The sequence below is a fragment of the Triturus cristatus genome, chromosome 3_1 (genome assembly GCF_964204655.1).
Source record: "Triturus cristatus chromosome 3_1, aTriCri1.1, whole genome shotgun sequence".
Lineage (NCBI taxonomy): Eukaryota > Metazoa > Chordata > Amphibia > Caudata > Salamandridae > Triturus > Triturus cristatus.
The window spans coordinates 704908275-704935106 of record NC_140583.1 but is presented as its reverse complement, the minus strand read 5'-3'; the positions used below and the strand labels follow the sequence as shown (position 1 = coordinate 704935106).

The 26832-nt window shown below is 46.7% G+C and overlaps 1 protein-coding gene across 1 annotated transcript in view; it reads right to left on the bottom strand.

Annotated features, from left to right (window-relative positions):
- Positions 1–26832, bottom strand: part of LOC146860824 (sperm-specific sodium:proton exchanger-like) — a 4630975-nt gene that overhangs the window by 3214814 nt on the left and 1389329 nt on the right. The window contains exon 7 of the mRNA XM_085646174.1: positions 3908–3989. Within this exon, the coding sequence (XP_085502300.1) occupies positions 3908–3989 (82 nt within the window). The remainder of the gene's footprint in view (positions 1–3907; positions 3990–26832) is intronic.

Below are 26832 nucleotides of genomic sequence, written 5' to 3'. Positions count from 1 at the left end.
AAAAGATGACACATTTAAAGTCATTAAAATGTAGTCGTCTTCCCAGTCAACATCATATACTTTTTTCAAAAAGTCCCCACTGAACATAGGATGAAAGATTTTTAACCTATTCTTGAGGAAAGTAATCAATATACTTGGAAGTAGTTTCAAACAGGCCACCAAGTTCTTATTGGACAGCCCAGAGGTTTGTAAACGAGTTTGTGAATTTTCGGTATAGGATAGAGAAAAGGCAGTATGGGGGAATCTGTTTTTAGAAAAAGAAATTCCTTCTGATGACCTCCATTTGAATAGCTCAGTATTATATGCAACTTTGATAATATTTACCTCACTTATATCAATTTGGCAGTAGCATTGGCATATATTCAATTAAAAAAAGTTAGTGTTTTGCAGGGAATATATATATGTATATATATATATATTCACTGAAAAAACCATAGGTTTCACACATGTTATAGTTAGCTGGACATTTTACTGATAAAAAACCAATGAAATTCCCCCGTTATAGTTACTGTAGGCAACTATAACTCACGCGACCGCAATCCTCTGCTGATGCTAATACTGTATTTAGACACTTATTTGCCCATGTCTTCTTCCATTAAATTTTAGCTATACATATATTACAAATATTTTTTTTTCATAAAGACACATATGTCATCAGCAGAGGATTACGGTCGCGTGAGTTATAGTTGCCTACAGTAACTATAACGGGGGAATTTCATTGGTTTTTTATCAGTAAAATGTCCAGCTAACTATAACATGTGTGAAACCTATGGTTTTTTCAGTGAATTTGCAAGGTTTTTTAAATGCTAATTCCTAACTATAACGTGTGTGAAACCTATGGTTGTTTCAGTGAATTTGTACGTTTTTTTAAATGCTAAGTTACTTTACGCCATTTGTGGCGTGCGCGCCCACTTAACGCAGTTCGTTCCGTGCGTGCACTGTGCGCTTCGCGCACCGTGCGCGCACAGTGAGCACGCGGTGCGCTTCGCGCACCGCGTGCCCACGTTACGCTAGATGGGCCATGAACGCACGATGCGCTTCGCGCACCGTGCGCACATGGAGGACATATGATGAGCATCGTTGTGACAGGTAAAATATATGTTTTGTTTTGCTGTAATAAGCCATGCCCAAATGGTGCCCTTCGGGCACCATTTGCACACGGGGTGGAGAGAATGTGGATATTTTTTTTTTTTAATTATTATTTATTACCGTACGCGTACGGTAAGCGTAATCGGCGAAATTTTCGAAAAAATTAAAATTGCCTTTTTTCACTTGGGGGATCGTTGGGGACTCCCTCGACATGGCTAGGTGCTTGGGAGCTGTCTAAACAGCCCCTTTACATGTTTTTGCACTTTGTTTTTCAACCCCCTGTCAGAGTGCGAGAGAGAAAATGGCGGCCGCCACTTCCTGGTTTCGACCGATTCGAATGTTTACTAAGATCTAACGGCCAATCAGAATCGCGCTCGCGCACGTCACCGTACGCGTACGGTAAGCGCACCGTAAGCGCACCGTAAGCTGGCTCAGATATATATATTGATTTAAAGGCTATTTTCTCAGAATCTACTGAACAGATTTACACCAAACCTACAAAAGGCACTTCCTTGACCTGAGGACTACCTCTCTTCCAAATTTCATTAAATTCTGTTCAGCCGTTCGGGCTGTAGCTCTGTCTAAAGGTCCTATGGAAAAATGCATGGGAAAAACGCGTTTTGGGACCCCCCTTTTATCTCAGCCCCCGCTTGACGAATCCCCCCGAGACTTTCAGGGTAGGAGCGGAGCTCAACGCCCCATCTATTTTGAAAATTTTGCGAGGATTCGTCGACCGGCGCCAAAGTTATTCAAAATAGAATGTTGCGGATTTCCTATGGTAAGAGGGTCCTAACTATAACTATCTACTGGCGACCGCCAGTAGATAATATATACACATATATATATATATATATATTCACACACAAAAACAAAAGTTGAAAGTATGTGCTGTTCGGACAGCGCTGGTTGGGCACCTAATTATGTACCTTCTGGAAGTACTAACTCATAACTTACTCACGGGTGATATGGCCAACTCACTGGATGTGCAGCAATTTCTTCCTCTTTTACGGTAAGTACTATTTTTGTCTCTTGCATGTGTTCATCACCATTTACAATCATCTGCATTGTACCTCGTTTCCATTGCCTTTAGCGTCTGCATCTGGATAGTTCTCTTCTAGCACTTCCTTGCACCTGGATATTTCTACCTTTAACACTTCTCTGTACCTGGTTGTCACTGCATTTATCGTTTCACTGTACCTGGTTGATGCTGCCTTTAGCATAATCATTCCACATGGCTTATAGCTCTGTGTTGCATTATGGCGCAGTACCTCTTTCACGACCTCATCAGCAGGTTCCAGGCTGATATTTCAAAAATGTATCTGTCAGGGCTTCATCTTCTTCAAAAGTTTTGTACTGGCTGGAGTGACACTTTGACTCCACATACGTGTGTGGCACGCACAAGCAGTTTGCTGGTTCACAGCAAACTCTCAGAGCATTGTCGTTTGTTTGGGTTACATATATCCTATCTTGTCACCAGTTGTAGCTTCCTCCCCAGCCTCGGAGCATATAAATATTAATGCTATACCTGGAGACTGGTATTACATGTCTTTATTCTACAGCGTGTATCTGTTAACTGAACATTCTACATCATGAATTCTAATAAACACACTCAAGTACTTAGATCACTGTTCTACAGAGTCTGTCTGGAACCAAAATGGTCCCATTATCTCTTACTCACAAGACTCTACAACCACTAGTGACTAAAGAGGCACTTTCAGTTAAACGCAAGACCTGTTGACTTTGCAAGGAACACCAGCAGCAATGCCATGCTTGCACTCAATAAAATTATCATGTAAAGACAACTGCATTTAGCGGCATATGATTTATCAACTCCTCAGCATTTCAGAAGCTGCATAAAACCTTGCAGGCTGAGATGATGAGGATGATGACTTAATTCTACATGTGGAAAATAATACTGGGTATAGGGGTGGTTTACAGATTTACCCAAGACTCATAGAACCCCATTCACCAGGTTTTTGCCTCCGCTGGCCAAACACAAGAACGTCATAGTTCTAGTACTATTTTAATATCCAACAGCACTTCATAGCAGTAGAGACTGACAGCTATCTATTGAGGCTGCAAATTATTTCTTCCTCTTGTTTAGTGCTTGCTATACCACCATTTAGCAATTCATAACAAAGGATAGATGTGATTATCCAGCTTAATCAAGTTCAATTTAGAATTTCTGAAAGATGTATGGTAATAGGCAGCCCCCATGGGATTCAAACCTGTGACTGGCTGCTTGCATGGATATCTCAGAGCGGCAACTCACTGAACTATGTGACTGGTTTGCAGCATTCTGCTACACCACCATTAAGCAATGCATTACAGCTGACAGTTGTTGTGATTATCCAGCTTAATCAAAGTTCAATTTAGCAATGTCAGAAAGATAAATGGCATAGTTGTCCCCCATGGGATTCAAACCTGTGATTGGCGGCTTGCATGGATATCTCAGAGCGGCAACTCATTGAACTATGCGACTGGGTTAAAGCATACTGGCCCTTCTCTAAATAGATGTTACTGAAGAATATGATAAATACTGCCAGTTTTGCGCTTAGTAAATGCTGGTGATGCAAAGAAATTGTTCAAAACGTTCGTCCTCTCGCCACAGGGTGTATAATTACAATACAACAGTAGGATTCTGATAGAATTTTTGAAACGTAATCTATATAACAAATTCTATTGAGAAAAATTAGGTCTGAGATATCCAAATAAGAGCATTGCCACCTTTTCAATTGACTGAATGTCTAACTTTTAACGTGCTTAATCTAGTAATATTTTTCTGTTTTTCATCCATGCAAGCAAGTAAATGCCTTACCTAAACCTCCAAGAATCGTCCTCATCGATAACGCATTTATCAATAAATTTAATACTGTTGCTCCTGCAACAAGTAAAAGCAACTAGAAAGAAAACACATGATTTATTATTGAAAATTACTTTCAACAACTTTTGTAAGTGTACTTTTCGCAAACAGAGTTTATCCATGTACTTAAAATGCGCTTATAAAATTAATGTGAATTCAAAAACATCAACAAGCACGAGCGCAAAAGGTTATAACCACTCAAAATCTACTAGCACCGTGGTACAAAAGGCAAATCTACTTCAATTTAGAAGTTGTATTGTGAGACAAGAATATCACTTACCATACTATACAATAATAACAGCAAACCTGTACCACACTAAATCATCAGCAATGTGAAAATGCAACAACCGTGTCTGTTCGAGTGTCTTGTTCCTCGACTGCTGTGCTTTCAAAAGACGACTGCAGTGCAGTGGATTTAACCGGAATCCTTGACCTTCGGTTCCAGGTGTGGCCTGGCCTAAATAAATGTGAGGTAGAAAGGACTGAGGTGCATATGTATAAGGACTGGTGAAAATTATCGCTACGTTAGTTAGCGACAATTTTTTCATCGCCGCATACTACCGTAAACGATCGCCATGTTAGCGACGTATGTACAAGCCATCACTACATGGCAATAGTTTCTCATCGCAGCGGAAAATGTTGACATAAACAACAGCGTTACGGCGATAAAAATCTTGCAGCTAACATGAAAAAAGTGGCGAAAGGCCAATCAGCGGCCACAAACTGCATTCTAATTAGCATGACGCCACTTTTCCTCACATTCGGCGGGAAAAGCGGCCATTAAACGCCCGCAATGTATCACAAACATAATAAAAAACAATAAAAAAACTGAAGAACCATCGAGGAAGCTTGACCTAGTACTGCAGGAGCCAACATACCCCCAAACAGCCAGGAGTACCAGCCAGAGAACCAGGAGAAGGACATGGGGAAGAGGAAAACCAGGTTCAGCCAGCAGGAAAACCAGGTCCTGATTCCAGAGGTGACAGAGAAACAACAACAGCTCTTTGTCAGCTCCACTGTGTCATTGGGAACAAAAAAAGTAATATGGCAGTCCATTGCAGCCAAGGTGAATGCTGTTGGAGAGGTGAGGAGGACAGTGAACGATTGCAAGAAGCGGTGGCATGAAGCTAAGCGCAAGACAAAGGAGAAACTGGTGGCCAATCGCAAGGCAGCACTGCAGAGCAGAGGTGGGAGTTCAGCTCCACAGGAGGAGCTGGATGCGTTGGAGGAACAGGTTTCCGCAGTCATCTGTGAAGAGTTGGTGGTTGGAGTCCAGGGACAGGATACTGCTTGACATAACCAGCAACATGAGCAACAGGGTGAGTAACAACAAGGAAGTGGGGTGACGGGGCTGGATTGGCTCAATTTCACTAATGCACAATTCAATATCTCACAGTGCACACCCACAATGACTGCAGATTTTGTCCCAGATACTTCTGTCTCTAGGGGTAAAAAACACATATCTCCCTAGACAATAAATACATTGCAAAACACATATTGGTGGGGTAACAGACTTGGAAATCACCATAGCAAACAGAATCAAAATATAGCCAAAGATTAATGTCAGACACAACCTAAGGGCAACATAAAATAGCAAAGGGGCACATTGCCTGGAGATGAGGCATGGTTCCAAGACAGAAGGCTGCATGGTCACTATGTTGTGACTATGCATGTGTTTATGGTATGCAGACTCAATACATACTTTCCCACTTGGTGTACACAGGGCTGCATCTCATGAACAAGAGAACTGGCACATGGCCTGTAGGTGCAACATGGGGCTAAAATGGCCCCCTTGCCCCAACACCACACATATTCAAATTGTCTACACGGTGCTGCATCTCTTTGATGGCAGTATGAGGATGCACTGTGATTGCGACTGTTGCATAGGTGAGCATGCCACCACCAATGTCAGTACACATGCACCATTGTGCAAGGGTGTCTGAGTTGAATAGAAGTTTGTACATGTGCACAAAGGAGGACCTTACAGCACATACACATTCTTGCACACAACTCAGACACATGTGCGTAATGGTGCATGTGTGCTGACATTGGTGGTGGCATGCTCACTTATGTACATGAACAGTCGCGTTCACAGTGCATCCTCATATTTTCGACCTAATCAAACCACACTATGTGGCTGATACTAAGTAGCAGGCTACGTGGACTCCAAAGTAGCAGACGCCCTCCTCTCGCTACAATTCAAGAAGTTCAAACGGAAAGACTCATCACGTTCAAAGAGCCTCCAGTACGGAATGAAGGACTATGCAGCAATGCTGTGGAACTCGTTCCCCTTGAACCTGAAGTTCAACATCAAAATCAAACTTAACAAAATGACAAATTGCTATAAGACCAAATACAGATTTGACAAGAGCGAAATATGATTTCAACAAATCCTGATGCAATTCCAACAATTGATTGAACTGCTTCTGGCTACTTCATAAACTTTCATACATTATCTTTGGATCCAAGTGAACCAGAAACGACGCCAGCCCAAAAATCACGCAAGCAGCAAGCTAAAGGCTTTCTGAACTTTCTTAAAAAGACTTACCTGGTATCACCATGGGTAGAACTATGGATAATTACCGGGGTAATTTTCTTTTTTTTCAGGATAGGCTTATTGATAGTTTTTAACATGTTTACTAATGGACAATACATTAGGCAAAGCTCTGCAGATGAACTTTGAGCATACCTATATCTAGTTAGGCTAGTAGTACGCTATAGGTTACATATGTCATCGAGTCGGAAGAGGAGTGGGTCTTATATTCCATATAGGTACCTAATATAGGCGCAGGTAACATCACAACCTTTCACCTATATTCTCCCCTACATTACATCCATAACGGTTCTTAGGCTCTGACCTTTTACCTAGATACAACACTGCATTCAGAACGCGGGTTTGTCCCTAGTTTGAATCTCATACATTATGCATGAGGCTTCTTGGAAGCACAGCAGGACTAACAGCAGGACTGACATCTCCTGTATAATATCTCTGTATAAAGTTCAGGGCCAACGTCATCCTTTAGGCCGACACAGTAACACAGCAAGGTAGGACCCCTGGGGAGACCTATGGGTATATATACATCATGTCTTTCTTAGAGAGACAGAGGAGACTGTGACTTCCCGGCTGACACACTGACCAGATGTTGAGGTTCCTGCATGCAGACGCTCCAGCTACCAGTGGTCTAACATCCCTCGCGGGGTATCCAACTCGAGACTAGGACGGGGTCCTCTATTCTTTAATTCTCAGGTATTGGGGTGCACTAGATCCTAGAGGGATTCTAGGCATAACACCTACATAGATGCTAGTTAGATCTAGTTAGGGAGACATCATAAGAGTATGCACTTATTATCACTTATTTTTTATGTACTTGTATATATTTATGATTACTGCAAAATAGTAGAACTGTACCATCCCTTTACTTTCATAGTACTGATAATCATATATCTCTGCTACTGTCTAATGGTTGTTGCAGCTCATTTATTCTACACTAGAATAACAACTGTTCAATAAATTCTTATTTAAACGCCCAGTCTGTTTATTCTATGTAACTCTGAGACCAACTAAGTATGAACGAATGACTGAGCGAAAGGAAGTATATTGTTTCCACGATCCTGGGGGATCAGGGTTGTCAGAAACTATTCTCTCCCCGATAAGAGGAGATTCTAATGGCACTGTGAGCTAGCTGATACAGATAGGCTAACGTATCTGGTGGGGGTGCACAGAATCAGTCTGCCACCAATCCTAAAGTTTATGTTATCCAAAACGTGCAGATTCTGTATAGGTAATATAGGAACTACACGACAGTTGTACCATACCTGCAGTTCAACATGCATCCATTAGCATGTCAGCAGTCCCTATGACTTAACTAAATAAACAAGTATCTACACTGTGTGTATAATGGCAAATTAAGCATACCTTCCTGTCCATATCATGTGGCACATCACATCAACTCAGATCACAACAGTGGGATAGCCCCAATCATGGCTCAACAACAATCATGTTGCATTGACAACAGCAAGGCGTGGCACCAACCAATACACCCCTTCTAAAAGGGGTGTACTGATTAGTTGTGACTCTTACACAATGCAGTGCACAGGCACATGAATCTGAGGTAATCAACATTGACAACAATGTTGTTCAAACTGCATCACCGTCACTACTGAACAGAGGACACAACAAGTGCTGCATGTGTGTAGAAATTGATCACTCAAATTTGGCATCCCTCTAAACTGTGAGATGATAATGTACAACTATAACGTCACATCCGTGATGATGTACAATGAATAACTTTCCGGCATGTTATAGGCATCTCCTCCTAAACATTCTGAATGGACATTGTCATGCTCTCTGCTAGTACAAATATCCAATGTATTATCATACTTGAAACAGACATACAACTGTATCTCCCCTTTACATTGCAGAGGGAGAAACATTAACTCCTGTACAACAGGATGTCCCACTCTTCAATGATGAAGATGAATAGCTTCCAAACATCAAGCAGGACACCCTCCAACAGCTGCTAGACTCAATCAGCACCAGAAGCAGGGCCATCCAGCAGCGTTGTGGAAACTCCACCTCCTGTACAGAATACCCAGCAGCAAGCACCGACCACCACATCTGTCTCCCACGACCTTGAGGACCCACTTCTGGCCTTCCAACTTCGTGCGGTAGAGGTCTAGCAGGAGATGGCTGGTCTGGTGCGGGTGGGGTTTGACAGCCTGGCGGCCAAATTAGATGGGCTACATTGGTGTCTCCGTCCCATTCTGGACCACCTACTGACTATCACAGACCCCCAGAGTCCGCTCCATGCTCTCCAGCATTCCATGGCTGACATCGCTGGAGTTTTGATCAGAGACAAAGACAACTGTCCAGTCAGAGTGTCTCCAGCAATGTCAGAAAGGAGTTGTGTCACATGCGTATGATCATGGAGAACATGGAGCGGATGCAAGCCTCACAAATGGCTGCCATGGCTGCCCACCACAGAGACGTTGATGGAATCTTCCATGCCCTGCAGCTGCTCATCACAGCAGTGCTGCCTCAAGGTCTAGCCCAGATGAATGCTGCTTCTGCTTCATCATCCACATCTCTGCCCCCTGATGTGTCAGTGCCTCACAGTGCCGCAGCCAATCGACCACCACACACCCGGGAGGCACATGACACATCAGAGGATGAAAATGTGGATGACTCAGCATTATTGCAAAGAAGAAATTGGTAGCACTCATCTATGGCAAATTGAATGTTTCTCCTTGGATCTGTGCTCAGCATCATGCTCTTTAACATCAGCTTACACTGTCCCCCGATTCACTCTGCGACACTCACCTCGGACCTCGATATGGACTGCCATATTATGTGTTGTTCCCAATGACACTGCAATCAGCCTGCTTATTGAGATCTGCCTCTTCCTTTGGGCATGTTACCCCCAAATGTCTCTGTCTGGCCCACCACTGGGCATCCATGGAATGTAGGGGTTGTTTGGCCAAGTACTGGGCCAGTCTTCAACAAAGTCTATGCACATCTATATAAAACATTTAGGTCATACAGATGTTTCTTGCCTATGACCATTGAATTATAGAAGTTATATTAAATGTAGGGCCCCTTGAATCCATCAAAACGTACAGCGAGGGACATATGCTAAATGGTCATGTCTAACTGTGTCCCATGTGTGAGCTAGCAGTGCCCACATTAGTCAGATATAAAATTCCAGCAAGATTCATACATTGCCCTATGTACATTATGGGAATAGGCATGTGCGAAAATATCTCCAAGTGAGTCGCATGCCACAAGTAGTGTCTCCAACTAGCATTGGTAACAATCTCACTTGGCAGATCTACTCACACTCTACGGGGTGTACAAAGCTTGATGTGATGGGGGTCATAGCATGTCACATTCCAAGATAGAGCACACCATATTCATAGAGGAAGATTTGTTAAGGCATATATGTACTAACCGCCAATGGACCACAATGTTGTTTTCTGTGAAGTTGTGTTGGCAATAGGGACTTAGTCTAAACTGTATGTCCTCAGACAGCCCCTTCCCATAGCTTGACAATGCCTTCGAAATAGGGAACCCTCTCAGGCTGGCCTCACTGTGAAAGGAGAGGGCAATGTGGCTAGGGATGTGTAGTGCATATACTCAGAGGCTGTACCACAATTTCAAGGGTGGCATTACTATGAGCCAATGAAAAATGTAACTGCTGGGAAAAGTGTGTATGACACTGGCAATACAGGGAGCAATGCTACATTTCCCCTCCGGTTTGCATCAAAAATGTGTTCTGTCATATGCCGTGTACATGTGATACTCAAAATTAAACCATTGGGCATGGGCAGGAGTGTGACACTCCATGCACAGGCACATCCAATTTCAATAATGCTGACACACCTGCACTAGGCAGAAAGTGTGCCTATGTGTGTATATTGTAGTTGGACTCTGCGCCAGGCTCATGTAAAATGCAGGGTGTGGACGTTATTCTGTAGAACACGGTGCCGACATCCATCACCATGATGGAAGAGAGCTGCAATGTCAATGTCTGCACCAGGCCATGTTCCAACATTGTGTTGCAAATGGGCAAAAAAGTGCTGTCCAACTCTGTGAGCCACACATAAGATGTCAACTTCACAGAAGAGTGTCCCTAGCCTAGGCCATAACTTCTACTTCCCAACTTCTGATTCATGTAAGTCCTCTGTGCTCAAAGCAAAAGGATCATGACACTATGCGTCCAGATAAGTAACATGCCAAGACCACCCATACAAAATCAAATGTTTGTTCTGAGGTTGAATAAGTCATATACACGGTAAAATACAACACTCCACCTAATCACTGCAGACATAAGTGCAACCAGAATTCAAAAACTGTAAACATTTATTATCAAGTTATAAAATGAAATTCCCATTACTAACACTAAATACTACAACAACTAACCTAATCATAACTAACTGGAACAAAGTGAATGCTAAAGTAAACTATCTAATGTAACTAATACTAAACACGCAACAACATATCTAAGACATTAATCCTCCTCGCACGCTAAAAGCACATCAGAAGACAGGACAAATACATCTTAGCTAAACATGAACTAACTACACAGATATCATACACAAATATATTTTTTTTTTGTATTTTGTATTTTTTTATGAGAACAAAGACATCAACCCCTACCCAAAGGAAAAGGAAACGTATTCCCAAAAACTACAAGAGAATAAATAACTAAAACTATGCTAAAATCTAACCCTACCTATATCTACACTACAACTACACTACCTAACCTTTCACTAACTCTTTAGAATAAATACCATTGGGGGAACATTGAAGAGGAGGATGGATCTCCATTGTACTTATCAATATGGGAGACCCAGGGCAGCCTTAATGTCCTGCAGGTGGGCGGTATGCTCCGCCATTTCTCTTTCAATTTGTGCCAGTCTGATGTTAATGTCCATGATTGTGCAACAGACCCGCCTGGTAAATGGCACTACCTGATCAGAACTTGAAGTTTGCACTGTAGCTTGTCCATGAGGCTGTGAGGAGCCACCTGATTGTGTGCCAGATCATGAGTCTGCAGCTTGTCTGTGTGTTGTTCCTGGGGGATGTGCAGATCCATGTCCATGTCTGGACCCACGCCTGTCACCAGAAGTGCCCGGTATGGGCTGTGTGTCACTCTGCCTTCGTCGGAGGGACACTTCGGGCAATGACTTCCACCTCCCAAATGCACGGTCAGCTACATACCTCCTTGACATCTTGCGGTATCCCTTGGCCATCTTGCAGATATGGTGATACCGGTCCTTTCTGACCCTGAACGCATGGGCCTCCTCTGGTGACATATTGTCTGTCAAATAAGAGCAATGTCAAAATGTGAGTCCTGATGACTATGTCAATGTTCTCCATTAAACTCAGTAACACAAGGTCAATGAAACCTGGGAGCCTGCACTCTAACAAAAGGTTGTGTAGTCAGAAAGTGACATGGACAATGCAATGTACAATCAAGTATCAGTTACAGCATGCTGGCGACACTGACATTACAGTGCATGGCATGTGACATGTAGTGTCACAACCCAATGAGACAGTCTGGGGCATATGTACAAGACCCTTTCCTCACCATCACATCACTATCAGTGACGTTATCATGGAGTTAGGGGCTGCTCCTTATGTACAAGGCAGCCTTAAGCCACTAAACATGGATCAACACTGCCTTGTACATAAGGCATCCTTTCACGCAATGGTCAGTGTGAAAGGGGCCTGCAGTGGGTGTTGCATGGGACATTCTACCGCAACACCCATTTTATCTGACAATGCCCCCTATGTATCATTTTGTTTAAATATCTTTATTGGTATTTTCTGAATTTTATAGTTTCTTATATCACATTACAATACAGAATACTTGAGTATAATATTCAGACATGTATGCTACAAATAAAAATAGCATTATTGATTTCAACAACGTGATACAATAGTTAGGATATTATCCACTGTTACATATAGATGCTTCTCTAAAGAAGATTTGCTCTTGGACCACTGTTTGCTATTTCTAATGTGCAGTGTTACATCACAGTTCTTAATCTGCATTCAGGGCCATCTACATCTTGTTAGAACACATCAGGTTGGGACCAGCCTATCGGTGTCTGGCACTCATGGTCTCACTCTCAACGCATATAAATAGTCACAGGACATAATCATTGCAACACTGCAGTAAGGGAGTTGTGTGATGAAACGAGAAGAAATCACTGAAAAGTGCCAACAATACACATTTTCTCTAATTTATAAGAAAAACTAAACAATATAATATAGAAAACTGCCATCAAAAAGATACAAATAAAGTCAATCTAGCATGTCTGGGAATGAAAATGCATATTCAGAATTTTACAACATGGCTGCTCGCCTATGCCCCCTATGTATCATGGTGGTGTACATAGGAGGCAGCTACAAAAATAAGACTTAGAAATTCCTGGATCTCAAGTTGGTGAGACGAGGATGAACTATGCATATATCCTAGTTGTTCATATTTCCATGTGTGCTGCCTTGTGCAGCACACATGAAAAAAGCAAAATGCCACTGTTTGTATAATTCCCGGAAGGTATCCCTTAATGCACATGGACAATCCTGGAAAAGCCCTACTCTTACTTTCAATAGTGCTGCATCAAACATCACACATGGCAAAGCAGCATTAGGTGGCTGAACACTGACTTGTAAATGAGACACAGCCCCACATGCCACAACAATTTCACAATAGGTGACCTAGTGGAGGAGATTGGGACAAACATTGTTTAATCCAAGATTTTTACTATGCTCAAAATATCTAAGCACAGTGCTTTACACCGCAATCTGTTACCACGCGTTCCCCAAAGTAACGCCCCCCTGGAATCAGACTAATGAGTGTGTTTCAATGGGGAATGCGTCGTAACGAATAGCGTAGTAAAGCCCTGGGTTTTAAAAGGTATTGCTGTGTAAAGAAAAGTGAATGAAAAGCGTGCATGGTCAATGCATGGGAGTAACGTCACATATTGGGCTAGAGGGACTTGTACATTTGACTATGATTCAAAAAAGGGTGACCCCAAGGAGACAGCTTGGCAACACTGTTGGAGTGTCAAAACATGCCAAATACTGACAAAAGGGCTATCTTTGCTAGGTGTTGGGGAACGTAAAATTAGTTGACTTGAATATCAACTACGCCCTGGAAATGTTTACAAGATGGTATGCACCAAGAGCTGGGTGACACCCCCACACCAGTACCTGTTGTGAAAAGCCTGGGCATAAAGATGGACTCCAAGCATTCCATGGCCAACCATGTCACCACAGTGGTTGCAACTTGTATAGGGCTCATGAGACAGCTGCGGAAACTTGTCCCCCTTCTGTCAACTGCCTCACTACAGATGATTGTGTCAGCCACAATTGTCTCCAGACTAGACTACGGGAATACTTTATACATCGGCCTCCCCCAGAAACTCATCAATAAGCTGCAGGTGGTACTGAACGACACAGCAAGGCTGATTTTTAGGCTCCCTAGAAGTACCCACGTCACCCCTTTGCTGTGCAAGCTGCACTGGCTCCCCATCAAGCAGAGAGCAAAATTTAAGGGTCTTTGCATTTTCTGTAAAGCAATTTATGGCCAAGCCCCAGCCTATGTTAAAGATCGCCTCAACAACTATGTTCCGGGCCCTATTCTGCAATAATTCGAGGCCTGCCACCTGGCCCCCCACCCAGGTGCAATACTGTATCTAAAGGGGGCAGTGCCTTCTCTGTCCTACTCCCACAACTCTGGAACCAGCTGCCTGATTACCTTTGCAAGGAACCTGCACTTCTCCCCTTCAGGAAACAGCTCAAATCGGTCCTGTTCAGGGAGGCTTTGGACACTGTTTAATCTCCCTCCCTGCGACGCTGCTATGTTACCACTAATTGCCTTTTGGCCACTCTCTCTAAAGTGCTCAGAGACCTGTCGGTGATTATGCGCTATACGAGAATCAATTAACATAACATAACCATACATACAAGAGTACTGTGCAGACCTGTGTCTGATCCCGCACAGCCTGAAAACCACTAACCCCTTGTGCATGATCAGGCCCTCTTGCACAGTCATCTCAGTCAAGGATGTACACGCATTCCATGTCTGGTCAAACTCATCACCAACACCAATCACATGTCTCCTCTATATGTTGGGGACTCCCCATGCATGTTCTGTACTGACAAAACACATAGATATTCCTGGCATGGGTATCACTGACTGGGGATGTGCAAAGTTACATGCTGAAAGACATATGCATTGATCCATCTCCACTTGCTATTTTTTACTCCCTTCATACTCCTATGAAACAGTATCACACTGGATTCAAGGTACATGTGATACACACCCATACTCCATACTACTACGTACATGATCTGAGCCAGACATTCATCACATCTCACATTTACAATATTTAATGGGTGAACTCACCAGTTGCATGTGAGTCCCTGAAGGCCTCGACATCCCCCTGTGTGATGAGTGGCCTTTCAGCTGTGCGACAGAAAACGAAGCGTGTTTTGGTAACAGACAAAAATTCACACACGTCCTATTCTTCATTTAATTCATCACCATCAATGTCAATGCTCTATAACTGTACTGTTGCATTACAGGTTTCATACATGATTGTGTCTAGTTTACATGCAATTCCCACAAGACATGAAAATGCGGAAAAAGGCAAAACATGACATTCATGCTCACACATTCACACATTTTGCATAGACAACTTTTGTGACACATTCCCCTTTTCTCCCAACAACATTATGGATGACATCTACAAGAAAGTGGCGTGGAGAGGCGTTACCTCTCGTGGCTTTACGCCTCTCTTCACCACTTCTGAAACGCATAGTTGCACCATATTTACATGATATGTTATAGCCCTACGTTTCCCCCTGCAATGCTGGTAAGTTTAGCAAGTTAGCGCAAACGCAGGCACCCTTGCAGCATAGTGCAATGGTATCTGTTTGCAGGGCAAGGAATGTTCATGTGTCACTTACAGCACATTAACAATCCTAAAATGCCATCCGGTCACTGTTATGTGCTGCTTCATGCAGCACACATGAAACTCACTATGATTCATTTTATGTCTAAGATCCCTACCCACACCCACCATCTCCCAGCACACATCTAAACCCATTCCTAAAAAAGAGTAAAACCCAAATATTTACCCCAACATCTATTAAGAATTTAAAATACCCCTTGGACAAACACCCCAAAAATTTTTATACAAGAGACAAAAACACATATGGACAACTACACTAGACTTCACAGGGACACTAGAGACATTTAACAGGACACAACCACACTCTCAGATCCAAATACAGCAGCACACATCACAAAACACCTCCAACACTCTCCACTGTCACAAGTAGTGTGCTCAAAGGAGAAAGTGAAAGTACACAGGCAACAGGATGCATGTGGACACCACTTCCTGTGTGTTTGTGGTCCGTTTTTTGAGTTAGCAATAAGTTTCTGCACACAAAACGGGTTTTGCGGTAAAGATCTGTGTTGGCACATGTATTTGGCAATATTTTTATATCGTGGTTATGTTAAAAAAGTCGTAATTGCATTTATGCTACAAAAATCTCGATGCTAAGGGCAGATTGTTACTCCGCTGAACAGTATGTGCTAAACTTAACGTCTCTGACCACAAAGCACACCCTAAAATTCATCTATGACCCCACAACACACCCTAAAATCCATATATGACCCCAAAACATACCCTAAAATTCATATAGGAACCCAAACCACACCCTAAAATTTATATATGACCCTAAAACACACCCTAAAATTCAAATATGACTCCAAAACACACCCTAAAAATCAACTATGACCCCAAAACACATCATTAAAATTAAGTATGTACACAAAAGACACAGCCACCAACAAACCTTCTAATCACCATTAATAAACCCACAATGTTTGGCTTTCACCTGTCAGATAGATGTACTTATGCAGAGTATGAACATGCATACAAGGTTTTGGTGTTGTGATGTTTTATTGCATAAACTATGCTTATGAGCATTTTGCACAGAACGGAAAAACAAGGGGATGTCATATTTTGACATGCTTATGTGAAGAAATTATTATTTATTCTGTCCCTTTGTGCCGTTCCTGCAGCAGAAGCTGGGTTGTGTGCAGCAACAGCCTCGTCTTCTTGGTCATCTTCAGGTTTGTCTGGGTCATCTGGCACTTCAATCCATGGCGCATTGGTGCGGACACATGTGTTGTGCAACACACAACATGCCACGGTGATCTTGCACACAAGTTTAGGGGTATACCACAGTCTGCCGCCAGAGATGTCGAGGCAACGGAACCGTGACATAAGCACGCCAAATGTTCTCCCAACAATGGACCTTGTGCATCCAAAGGCAACATTGCACTGTCTCTATTCCTGGGGGTCTGTGGCTCTGAGGGTTGTCATCAGCCAGAGAGAGAGTGCATATCCTTGATCACCTGTGAGATATTATGGAGATATGTGTCCATTTGTGTTTCGGCCGGCTGTGTTTTCTGCATTTCTATTTTGTGGTGTGTGATTTTGGCTACTTAGGGATTTAGGGTTTGTCATGTGTAGCTACAGGCTACTGACCAGCATCAGTTCAAATTTACATAGCCTCCCAGGTGTTAGTCCCTCCCACCAACCAGTTTTCATGGCGGCGGCTGCGCCTTAGCGCCACTGGCACAACGAATGTGTGCCAAAGGCAAGCCCGTCTGTGCAAGACCGTTCAACAAACACGACCAGCATCAGGGAGTCTGTATCTTCCAACGTCATCCACTACAACTCATCCACCATCCTCACACTCAACCCCGGAAGGAAGAACAACTGCCAACAGCCCTTACTGAACACAACCTATGCCCAGTTCTCCTACCACCACCGCCACAGCCGCCAACGCCCCCAACGCCCTGAGATGCATCCTCCTCACCATGCACTCACTGCACAGACACACCCTGGTAATCAGGAACTTCAGGAACACACTCTTACCCAACATCACCTTCTTTACAGACACCTGGATCACCACCTCCTCCGTCGCTGACATTACCATCACTATACCAGATGGATACAAGATCCAGAGTGATGACCGCCACAACAACCAGCGAGGAGTCCTTACCATGCCACGCCATGAATCCCTCCGCCTCTCCACCTCCAGCAAACCCTAACCTTCCACCAAACACTTTCACTTTCAGGTCCAGAGCTGCCACAACTCCACACTCTGCTGCACACTCACCTACAGACACCCCGGAACACAGGTCCAATTCGCCATCACCATCACCGACCTCATCGCACCCCATGCCATTGCCTACAGAGACTGCATACTCATCAGGGACCTGAACTTCCACCTCTACAACACCAACGTGCATAACTCCACTACCCTCTGGGTAAAGCTGGGCAACATCGTACTGAAACAAGTCTTCACCACACCGACCCACAAGGCAGGACACACCCTCATCCCCATATTAGCAGGAGAGAACAGCGGCCACTTCAGCCACACCACACAAAAGCCATGGCCCGACCAACATTGCATGCACTTCCTCGGCAAGAAACCTAAACCAGCCACACCAGTACCACAGGCCCTGCGTGGGAACTGGAGCAGAGTCACTGAGGAGCAGCTGAAATCCACCATTAACTGCAACACCCCACCGCTGCCGCCAACGGCAACCAAGCTGCCAGGGAATTCCACAGATGGTTCTCCAACTGAGCAGACAAAGTTGCACCTCTACGCAACTCAGACAGACAGTGCCACCTAAAAGCTGCCTCATTCACCACCGACCTCCAAGAATCTAGACACACCTGCTGATGCCTGGAGAAGAGCTGGAGATATAGCAAGACCCTGGAAAAAATCATCAACTACAAGAATGCCATGATGACATACCACCAACGCTTCGGTACCACTAATAGTAAGTTCATCCACAGCAGATTGCTCACCAGCTCCACCAACTCAATTTTACTCTTCAATGTCATCCAGGAATTCAACAGGCCCCACAGATTATCCATGGACAGTGCCATCCTCAACCCTTCTCAATCCAGATTCTGCAACAACCACAGCACAGAGACCACCCTACTTGCCGCCAATTACAACATCCGTATCTTCCTCAAACAGGACCACACCGCAGCCCTGATTCTACTTGACTGGTCATCAGCAGTCCACACCTTCTCCCAATGCGCAATAGCAGGCAGACTACGTGACACCGGCATACATGGAACAGCCCTCGACTGGATCCGATCGTTACTCACCAGAAGTAGCCAAAGGATCAGATAGCCACTGAAATACAACAAATGTCAACTGCGGAGTGCCCCAGGGATCAATGCTCAACCCGACCTTCTTCTACTTCCACATGACCACCCGCACCACCATCTTACACCAGCACATCCTCAGCTTAGTATACTATGCCAATGAGACCCAGCTCATACTCTCCTTCACCAAGGACCCAACCACCACCAGTCTAAACTTCCAGAAAGGAATGAAGGAAGTTGCAACCTGGATGTGCATCAGCTGCATGTCACTGTACACAGAGAAGACAGTGCTTCTCATCCTGAGGACCACCACAGCAGCATGGTACAACACCTGGTGGCCCACCGAACTCAGCAGCCCCCTGACACCCACGTACCACACCTGAGAACTCTGCATTATACTCAACTTCTCCCCCTCCATGAACAGACAGGTCACCGCTGTCACCTCCAGCTACTTCAAGACCCTCCAGATCATCCGTAAGAGCTTCACATGGATCACCCATGAGTCAAGAGAGACAGTTACCAAAGCACTCATTACTGACGGACTGGACTACGGAAACACCCTCTGCGCCGGCATGGCCAAGTCTCTGCTCCGCAAGCTCCAGTCTATGCAGAACACCACCGCCAGACTTGGCCTTCTGTTCACATTTTCCTCATAGGTCTTCAACCTCCATCACACCTACTTGGTTCCCACCTCTCCCAGCATTTGCAGATGTGTGACAGAGGGGCAGGAGCTTTGAAGGAAGGTTGTCTACATGGCTAACTGTAGTGGGCACATTCCCTTAGGTTCTTGTGAATGGTATGTGGACATCTTACAAGGCATGATCTATTACATTTGCTAAATGTGCATTCTCACATTTGTGACCTACATGGTTTGGGTCTGGAGGTGGGTGGTGTGTTCAGCTAGTACTTGCCAACAAGCAGTCCATCCCCATATGTGCCATTCTCAAACCTCTGGTTGATGATGCACTGGCGGAAGATGTAGGAGTCATGCACACTGCCTGGAAACTTGGCAACGCCATTGGTGAACAAGCCCCGGTGGTCCACGATTGCCTGAACGTTAATGAAGTGTGTGTGCTTCTTGTTCTGGTAGATGTGTGCAGTGTCCGCAGGAGGCACAAGTAGGACATGGGTGCAGTCAATTGCCGCCCACACATGTGGAAAACCAGCAATGGCATAGAAGCCTTGCTTGGTGTCAAGCTGTTCTTGCACATTGTTGGGGAAGCGTAGGTGCTGTGGTGTCAGGCTGATTATGGCATCCAATTCAGTTGGGAGGAACCTTGACATGGATGACTGGGAGGCTCCCCCAACTCTGGCAGTGGTAGGTTGGAAAGTACCAGAGGCCAACATGTGCAGCACTGCTAGGAGCTTGCGTCGTCTTCGTTCTCCAACTGTGACGTCCTGCATCTCGAGGATACTGTGCTAGCCTTATACTGCTTGCAGCTTTGAATTTGGGCATGTAACCTAAGAGATTTTGAAGGTTTACGGATGGGTTGACCGTTAAAACCACAGTGACCCATGATACTGCCACTTATATTATCCTATATGGCGAAAAAATTCGTTTGATGTATAAGTACCACACTTTGTGACCTATTTAAGGCGTAGGATCTTCCGTATATATTTCTATTGACACGTTCCCTTCATGGTAAGGAACCTGTACATCCCGGCTAATATCTAATTATAATATGGATCATCCCTGACGAAAGTCTCTATATACATCCTTGCAGCCAATTTTGAACCATCATTGGACTATTTCTTAATATCCTACAAATTCACATCTTCTTGCTTCTCCATCATTAAGAGGAAGCCGGTGTGTATCCTTGATATGAAATAACCCCTTTTTAGATGGGGAACGACTTATACATCACGGGTCTGGTTATCGACTGGCTCCTTTTCTCACAAGAGTGCTTTTTTCTCTAAATACTCAGCGCCCTGAAGCAGTCTGCTTCAAGGACAAAACGCGTCGGCTGTGCCGTTGTGAACAGTGATGCTCATGACTTTGTTTTAAAAAGCCATTGATTTTGAACTAAAAGGAAATTTGGAAGAACATTTGTGTTGGAAATAGACTTTATAATTGCTCTTTCTTGATATTAATGTGTGGTGCACCTGTGCTTATGTTTTAAATTGTTTGGTCCCTAATAGGACTTGCATTGTGACAGTGGGTGCGATCCAGTGTGCAGCACTGCTAGGAGCTTGGTCTGTGGGGGGATTTTGCTGCTATGCTGTGTTGGTGCCTACAGCCTGGGGACTATCGTGGTCCGTATGCGGAGGATGGAGGACCTTTTCAGACTGTAGTGGGCTATCACATCCTCTGGCGTGAGGTCTATCAGGATGATGCATTGACGATATACCCGCTCTCTTTTTTGCTGCTCCCTCCGTGGTGGTCCTGGGGTCGGGCGCTGGTGCTGGTTGTTGTGGTCTTCTTGGTGCTCCAAGCTGCATGAGTAGTACCTCCATGGCATCAGTGGATAAGTTAACAGATGTGGCTCTCGGCTAGTCTCCCTTATGTCCAGTATTTTTATCTCCATTTTTTTTTATGTAAATCATTTTTATTGATTTTCACAGCATCATTATCAGTGCACAGTTATAACCATACAAGAACTAGTAACTGCAGGGTGTCCCCGGCCGTAAGTGTCCATATGATGCTCCATAGGTGGTACAGATGCTCCATGTCCAGCCACTGGGAATCACCCCCCAACCCCTCCGAGATCCCACCCTACCCCCAAGCCCCCAGCCACCCCTCCCACCCCCCCCGTGGCATCTGCAAAGCGTCCGAATAGGTAAATGCCAATGCCAGCCTGGGGTAGTGCAGGACCCCCCTGAAACTCAATCATGTTCGCTGCGGGGCCCTACCCCTCCCCATGCCCGTCCCCTGTCAGGTCTGGAAGAGACGCAAAGCTCTCAAAGTGGGCGGATATACTGCCGCATGTAGGCCCTTTGACAGGTAAGACAGCAGGGCACCCCAAGACTCTTCAAAGGCTGATGGATCATCCCGGAAACACGGGGCCAGGCGCTCCAACGAAAGCAGGCGCCATAGGCGGGCGTGCCACAGCGATTCTGGACACTCCGTCCCAATCCTCCCCCCGAAGTCCTAGTATCATGTGGTCGATCCCCCCGGGGGGTGTGAAGCCTAAGATATCTTTAAGCTGCGCTAGGATTTCTTCCCAAAAAGGTCGTATGCTGGGGCAGTCCCACCATATATGTTTGAAATCTCCTAGAAGGCCGCATCCCCGCCAGCAGAGTGCAGAGGTCCCCGGGAAGATCCTGGCCAATTTCGTTGGGTATAAATACCAATCAAATATGGTTTTGTAATGTGCCTCCCTCAAGCCCACCGATAGGTTATGTCTGGGTATGTCACGCCACAATCCCCTCCACTCCGCGTCTGCGATCTCTCTCCCCAGGAGGTGCTCCCAAAACCCCATATACCTGGCCCTGGGCATATGTAACGTAGTCAACAGCATCCGGTAGAGAGTCGAAATTGCCCCCTTCATAGAACTCGCCTTAGTCAGTACCAGTTTCTCCATGTCAGTGAGTCCCGACATCCCGCCTCCCTCATCGGTGTCGGCGTGGCCCAGTGTTTTAGTTGTAAATAGTGGTAGTGCTCGCTATCTGGAACCCCAAATTCTCCCTTACAATTCTGAAACGAGCAGAACGCCCCATTGGCAAACAGGTCCGCCACCTTTAGACAACCCCCTTCATGCCACTTGTCAAAAGGACCCTCATCTCTGGCTGGTGGGAAGGCCGGATTAAAGTGTATCGGGGTGTATGGCGAAGGGAATGTCGTCCACCCCTCTCTCCGCGTGACCCTATCCCATACCTCCAAAGTAGTGCGTGTCAGTGTGCTAAGATAGGCATTCGGCGGTCTGTCTCTCCTTGGCTTCCACAGCAGATCCCAGATCGACCTGCCGGCGATCGCGCGATCCATATGAAGCCAATGCTTCTCCGATTCGCGTGCCGTCCATTCTAACGCGACCCGCAATTGGGCCGCTTGGTAGTAGAGCTTGAAGTCCGGCAGGCCCATTCCTCCTTCCGCCCTCTGTTTCCGAAGCACTGTAAAAGGGAGCCGTGCCCTCCCCCCCGCCACACAAACCTCGTAATCATTGACTTCAGCTGCAGAAGGAACGCTTTCTCCAGCGGGATCGGTAAAGCCTGAAACAAATATAGGACCTGGGGCAGCACCATCATCTTTACCGCATTGATTCGCCCCATCCAGGATATATACAGAGGCTTCCACCGCCTCAGCTCCTGTCGCAAGTGCGGCAGGACCTTGGTGTAGTTGGCTCCATACAGCCCCGAAATCTTCGGCGTAAGCTGTACCCCTAGATATTGTAGAGAGTGCCTTGCCCATGAGAGCGACGTCTGGGCTTTCAGCGATGCCACTTCCGCACTTGAGAGTGTGAGATTCAATATGTATGACTTGGTCATGTTTACCTTAAAGCCCGCCACTTTCTCAAAGTCCTGCAGTTCCCCCCGCACTGCGGCGAGAGACAGGCGAGGCTCCCCCAGGGTTAGCAGCACATCATCAGCGAAGAGGGAGAGTTTGTGATCTTCCCCGCTAAACCGTATCCCTTTAATGAGTGCATTCGCTCTCACACGAATGGCGAGGGGCACTATGCTTAGGGCAAAGAGCAGGGGGGACAGCGGACACCCCTGTCTTGTGCCCCGAGTCAGTCGGAAGGGCTCGGAAGCTATCCCGTTGACCAACACTCTCGCGGAAGGAAGGCAATAGTTAGCACGCACCATGTCTATGAAGGTGCCCCCGAAACCAAATTTCCGTAAGGTCAGGAATAGAAAGGGCCAATCCACGCGGTCAAACGCTTTTTCGGCGTCTAACCCGACCAGCACAGCTGGAATTTTGAATCTAGTAGTTTTTTCAATAATGTGGATCGTGCGCCGTATGTTATCGTGTGTCTGGCGCCCTTTAATGAAGCCAGATTGGTCCGGGTGGATCAACCGGGGTAGCAGGTCGTCCAGGCGGCTAGCTAAGATCATGGAGTAGAGCTTGGCGTCCAGGTTCAGGAGGGCTATGGGGCGATAGGACGCACACGACTGCGGGTCTTTGCCTGGTTTAGGCAGAACCGTAATCACCGCCTCCGCCATAGAATTGGAAACTCGTGCTTCTTTCGCCACCGCCCGAAACAAGGCTGTCAGATGCGGGACCAGTTCGTCTGCGAAGTGCTTATAAAAATGTGCAGTATAGCCGTCCGGGCCAGGTGCCTTATGTAGTTTGAGACGCTTTATGGCAGTCCGCACTTCCTCCCCAGAGATGGGCTCTTCCAGCCTCTCCCTTTCCGGTGGCGAAAGTCGGGGGCACTCCACCCCATCTAAATACGCCGTTTGGAGGTCCCACGCAAGCGTGTCCCCACTATACAGAGCGCCATAAAAATCCCGAAAGGCTCTGGTCTTGGCTACCTCCTCATGCGTGACCTGGTCAGGTCCTATCCGAATGCCTCCCACATACGATTTCGCACGTTGGACTCTAAGCTTACGCGCCAGCTGCGACCCCACTTTGTCACCCTGTTCGTAACCCGCGCGTCTAAGCCTCAGCAGGGTATATTCCGCCCTGGCGTTGTAAATCGCCCGTAATTTACCCCTCACCGCCGTGAGTTGTCGCAGTAAATCGCGAGAGGGCACAGCTTTGTGTCTCCCCTCTAACCCTTTGAGCTCTTCCTCTAATGCTTCCCGTTCCAACGCCTGTTGTCTCCGCAGCGACGCCTGCAGTTGAATGCACTTGCCTCTCACTACCGCTTTGAACGCGTCCCACGTATTCTGATATGAGGTGTCCTCAGGAAGGTTGCCCTGAAAATATGCCTCTATGGCCTCTGTCAGCTCCGCCCTCCGCACCTGATCTCTCAAGATGGCCCCAGGGAAGTACCATCTGCCATGTCCGTGTCCCCTCCCTCCCCATTGCAGCTCCAAAAGAACCATCCCATGGTCCGAGACCGATATGGGGAGAATCTGCGCTCCTGTCACCTTCCCCACTAACGCCTGACTTAGGAAAATATAGTCTATCCGAGTGTAAGTCCGGTGGACATGGGAATAGAAAGTATAGTCCGTCGCCGTCCCGTGAAAGGCCCGCCACCCATCTCGAAGACCAAGGGAGTCGAAGCGCTCTTTGACTCGCGTAGGAAACACAGACGTCCTTACCCCCGCAGTGTGGGAGCCATCTAGGTGACCATCCCACAGGAAGTTAAAGTCCCCCATCAGGATGATGGGACCTTCCGCAAAACTGCCGAGGGAATCCAACATGCACGATGTGAACGCCGCCTGTCCAGTGTTCGGGGCGTATACAACCGCAATTGTGCAAAGTTGTCCCTGCAGCCTCCCCTTGAGCATGAGCCACCTCCCGTCCTTATCCCTATTTGTGTCTGCTATTTGAAAGGGCGTGGAGTTGTGGAACAATACCGCCACCCCATTATGTTTTGTGTTGGCAGCGGAGTGAAAAATCTGTGGGTATGCCCTATGTTTGAGCCGCCCCGCGTCTTCCTTTTTAAGGTGCGTTTCCTGCAGGGCGACTACCTTAATCTGCCTGTCTATAATATACTTTAATACCTTCTGTCGCTTCTGGGGTGCATTCAACCCTTTCACATTCCATGTAGCCCACGTCACCATCTTAAATGGTCAACCCCCTCCCCGCTCTGCTCAGGTAGAGTCGGAAACCTCCCCCTCGCCGTGTGTTGTGGGATCCATCCGTACCAGCCCGCGGCGCCTCTCTGCCTCTGCCTCAACCTGCCCCCCCTTGATGCCTCGTCGCCCCCCACTTGGCCCCTTCCGTGTCGTCGTTGCAGCCTGCCACCTTTGCCCCCCCCAAACCCGCCCCCCCTACCTCCCCCCCTCCCCCTCCTACCAACCTCCCCAACCAAAGAAACCCGACCATGGAACACCTCAAACCTTGGGTAGTTCCAGGGTAGGTAACCAAGACCCAGCCCCAACTGACTCCAAGCCCAACCAACTTGCCCCGCAACCGGCGAGAACATCAGCAACAACATGCATGCTAGAGAGATGGCCCCTGATAAAACAAAAACCTCAGTGTCCATGTGGAGACAGCCGCTCCTCTCGATGGACCTGTCGCGGCCCCGTCGCCGTCCTCCTGGAACTGCCGCGAGGGGATCAGAGCCCCCCCGCCGGGAGACCCCCCGAGGGCGCGTCCATCCTTCATCCTGGTGAATCCCGCGTCACATCATCTCGGCCCTTACTCACGGTTGGGCCCTCCTCGCTGGCGATGAGCCCGGTGCCACTGCTCCCCCTGTGGTCTGGCTGCCGCGGCGCCGGACGATTCCGGGACCCCAGCGTCGTCTGTTTCCGCAGTAAGGCCCAGGATGCGCATCCCTTCCTTCAGCTCTGTTATATGATGTCTTTTATTGTGCCGTTCAAAGCTGAGCCCGAAGGGATAAGTCCATCTGTAGCGCACATTTTCCTCTCGAAGCTTGCCAGTCACCGGGCGGAGCTGCTGCCGTCGCACTAGAGTGGCTTGCGACAAGTCCTGATACAAAGAACAGCTGTGGCCCCGGAACGAGACCTCCTTCTTCTTCCTGGCTGCTTCCAAGATGGCCTCCTTGACCGGAAAGGCATGCAACTTCGCCAGGACGTCCCTAGGTCTCCTGTGCTCTCCGTTAACCGGTGGTCCGACCCTGTGCACCCGTTCCAGCTTTATTTTCAAGTCTGGCCGGTTCACCACCTCCCCAAAGAGGCCGATAATGAACGCCTCCAGGTCCGGGCCTTCCGCGCCTTCTTCCAGGTCTCTCACCCGTATATTCTCTCTCTGGGTACGGTTCTCCATATCTTCCAGCTTCAGGGCGGACTGCGCCAGCTGTGTGCGAAGCTCTGTACACTCCGCCCGGGAGGCCAGGGAGGCTCTATCCAAGGCTTGCACCTTCTCCTCCACCTCCAGGACCCGGGACCCCACCATATCCACATCACGGCGCAAATCGCCGAGCTTCTCCGTCAGGTCCCCATGCAGTTGGTCCAAGCTAGAGTGAAGGTCCCGTTTGAGCTCTCCGCAGAGATCTTTTTTAAAGTCCCGGAGCTGGCCACCAGGTCGTCCTTCGTCAAGGCCATACCGTCACCTCCGCTCGGTCCTCCCTCGTCGGTGGCGCTGGACAGTGTCTGGAAGTACTTCGCCACGCGATTTTCCTGTGGCTTTGTTGTCCTCCCCATCAGAGCGT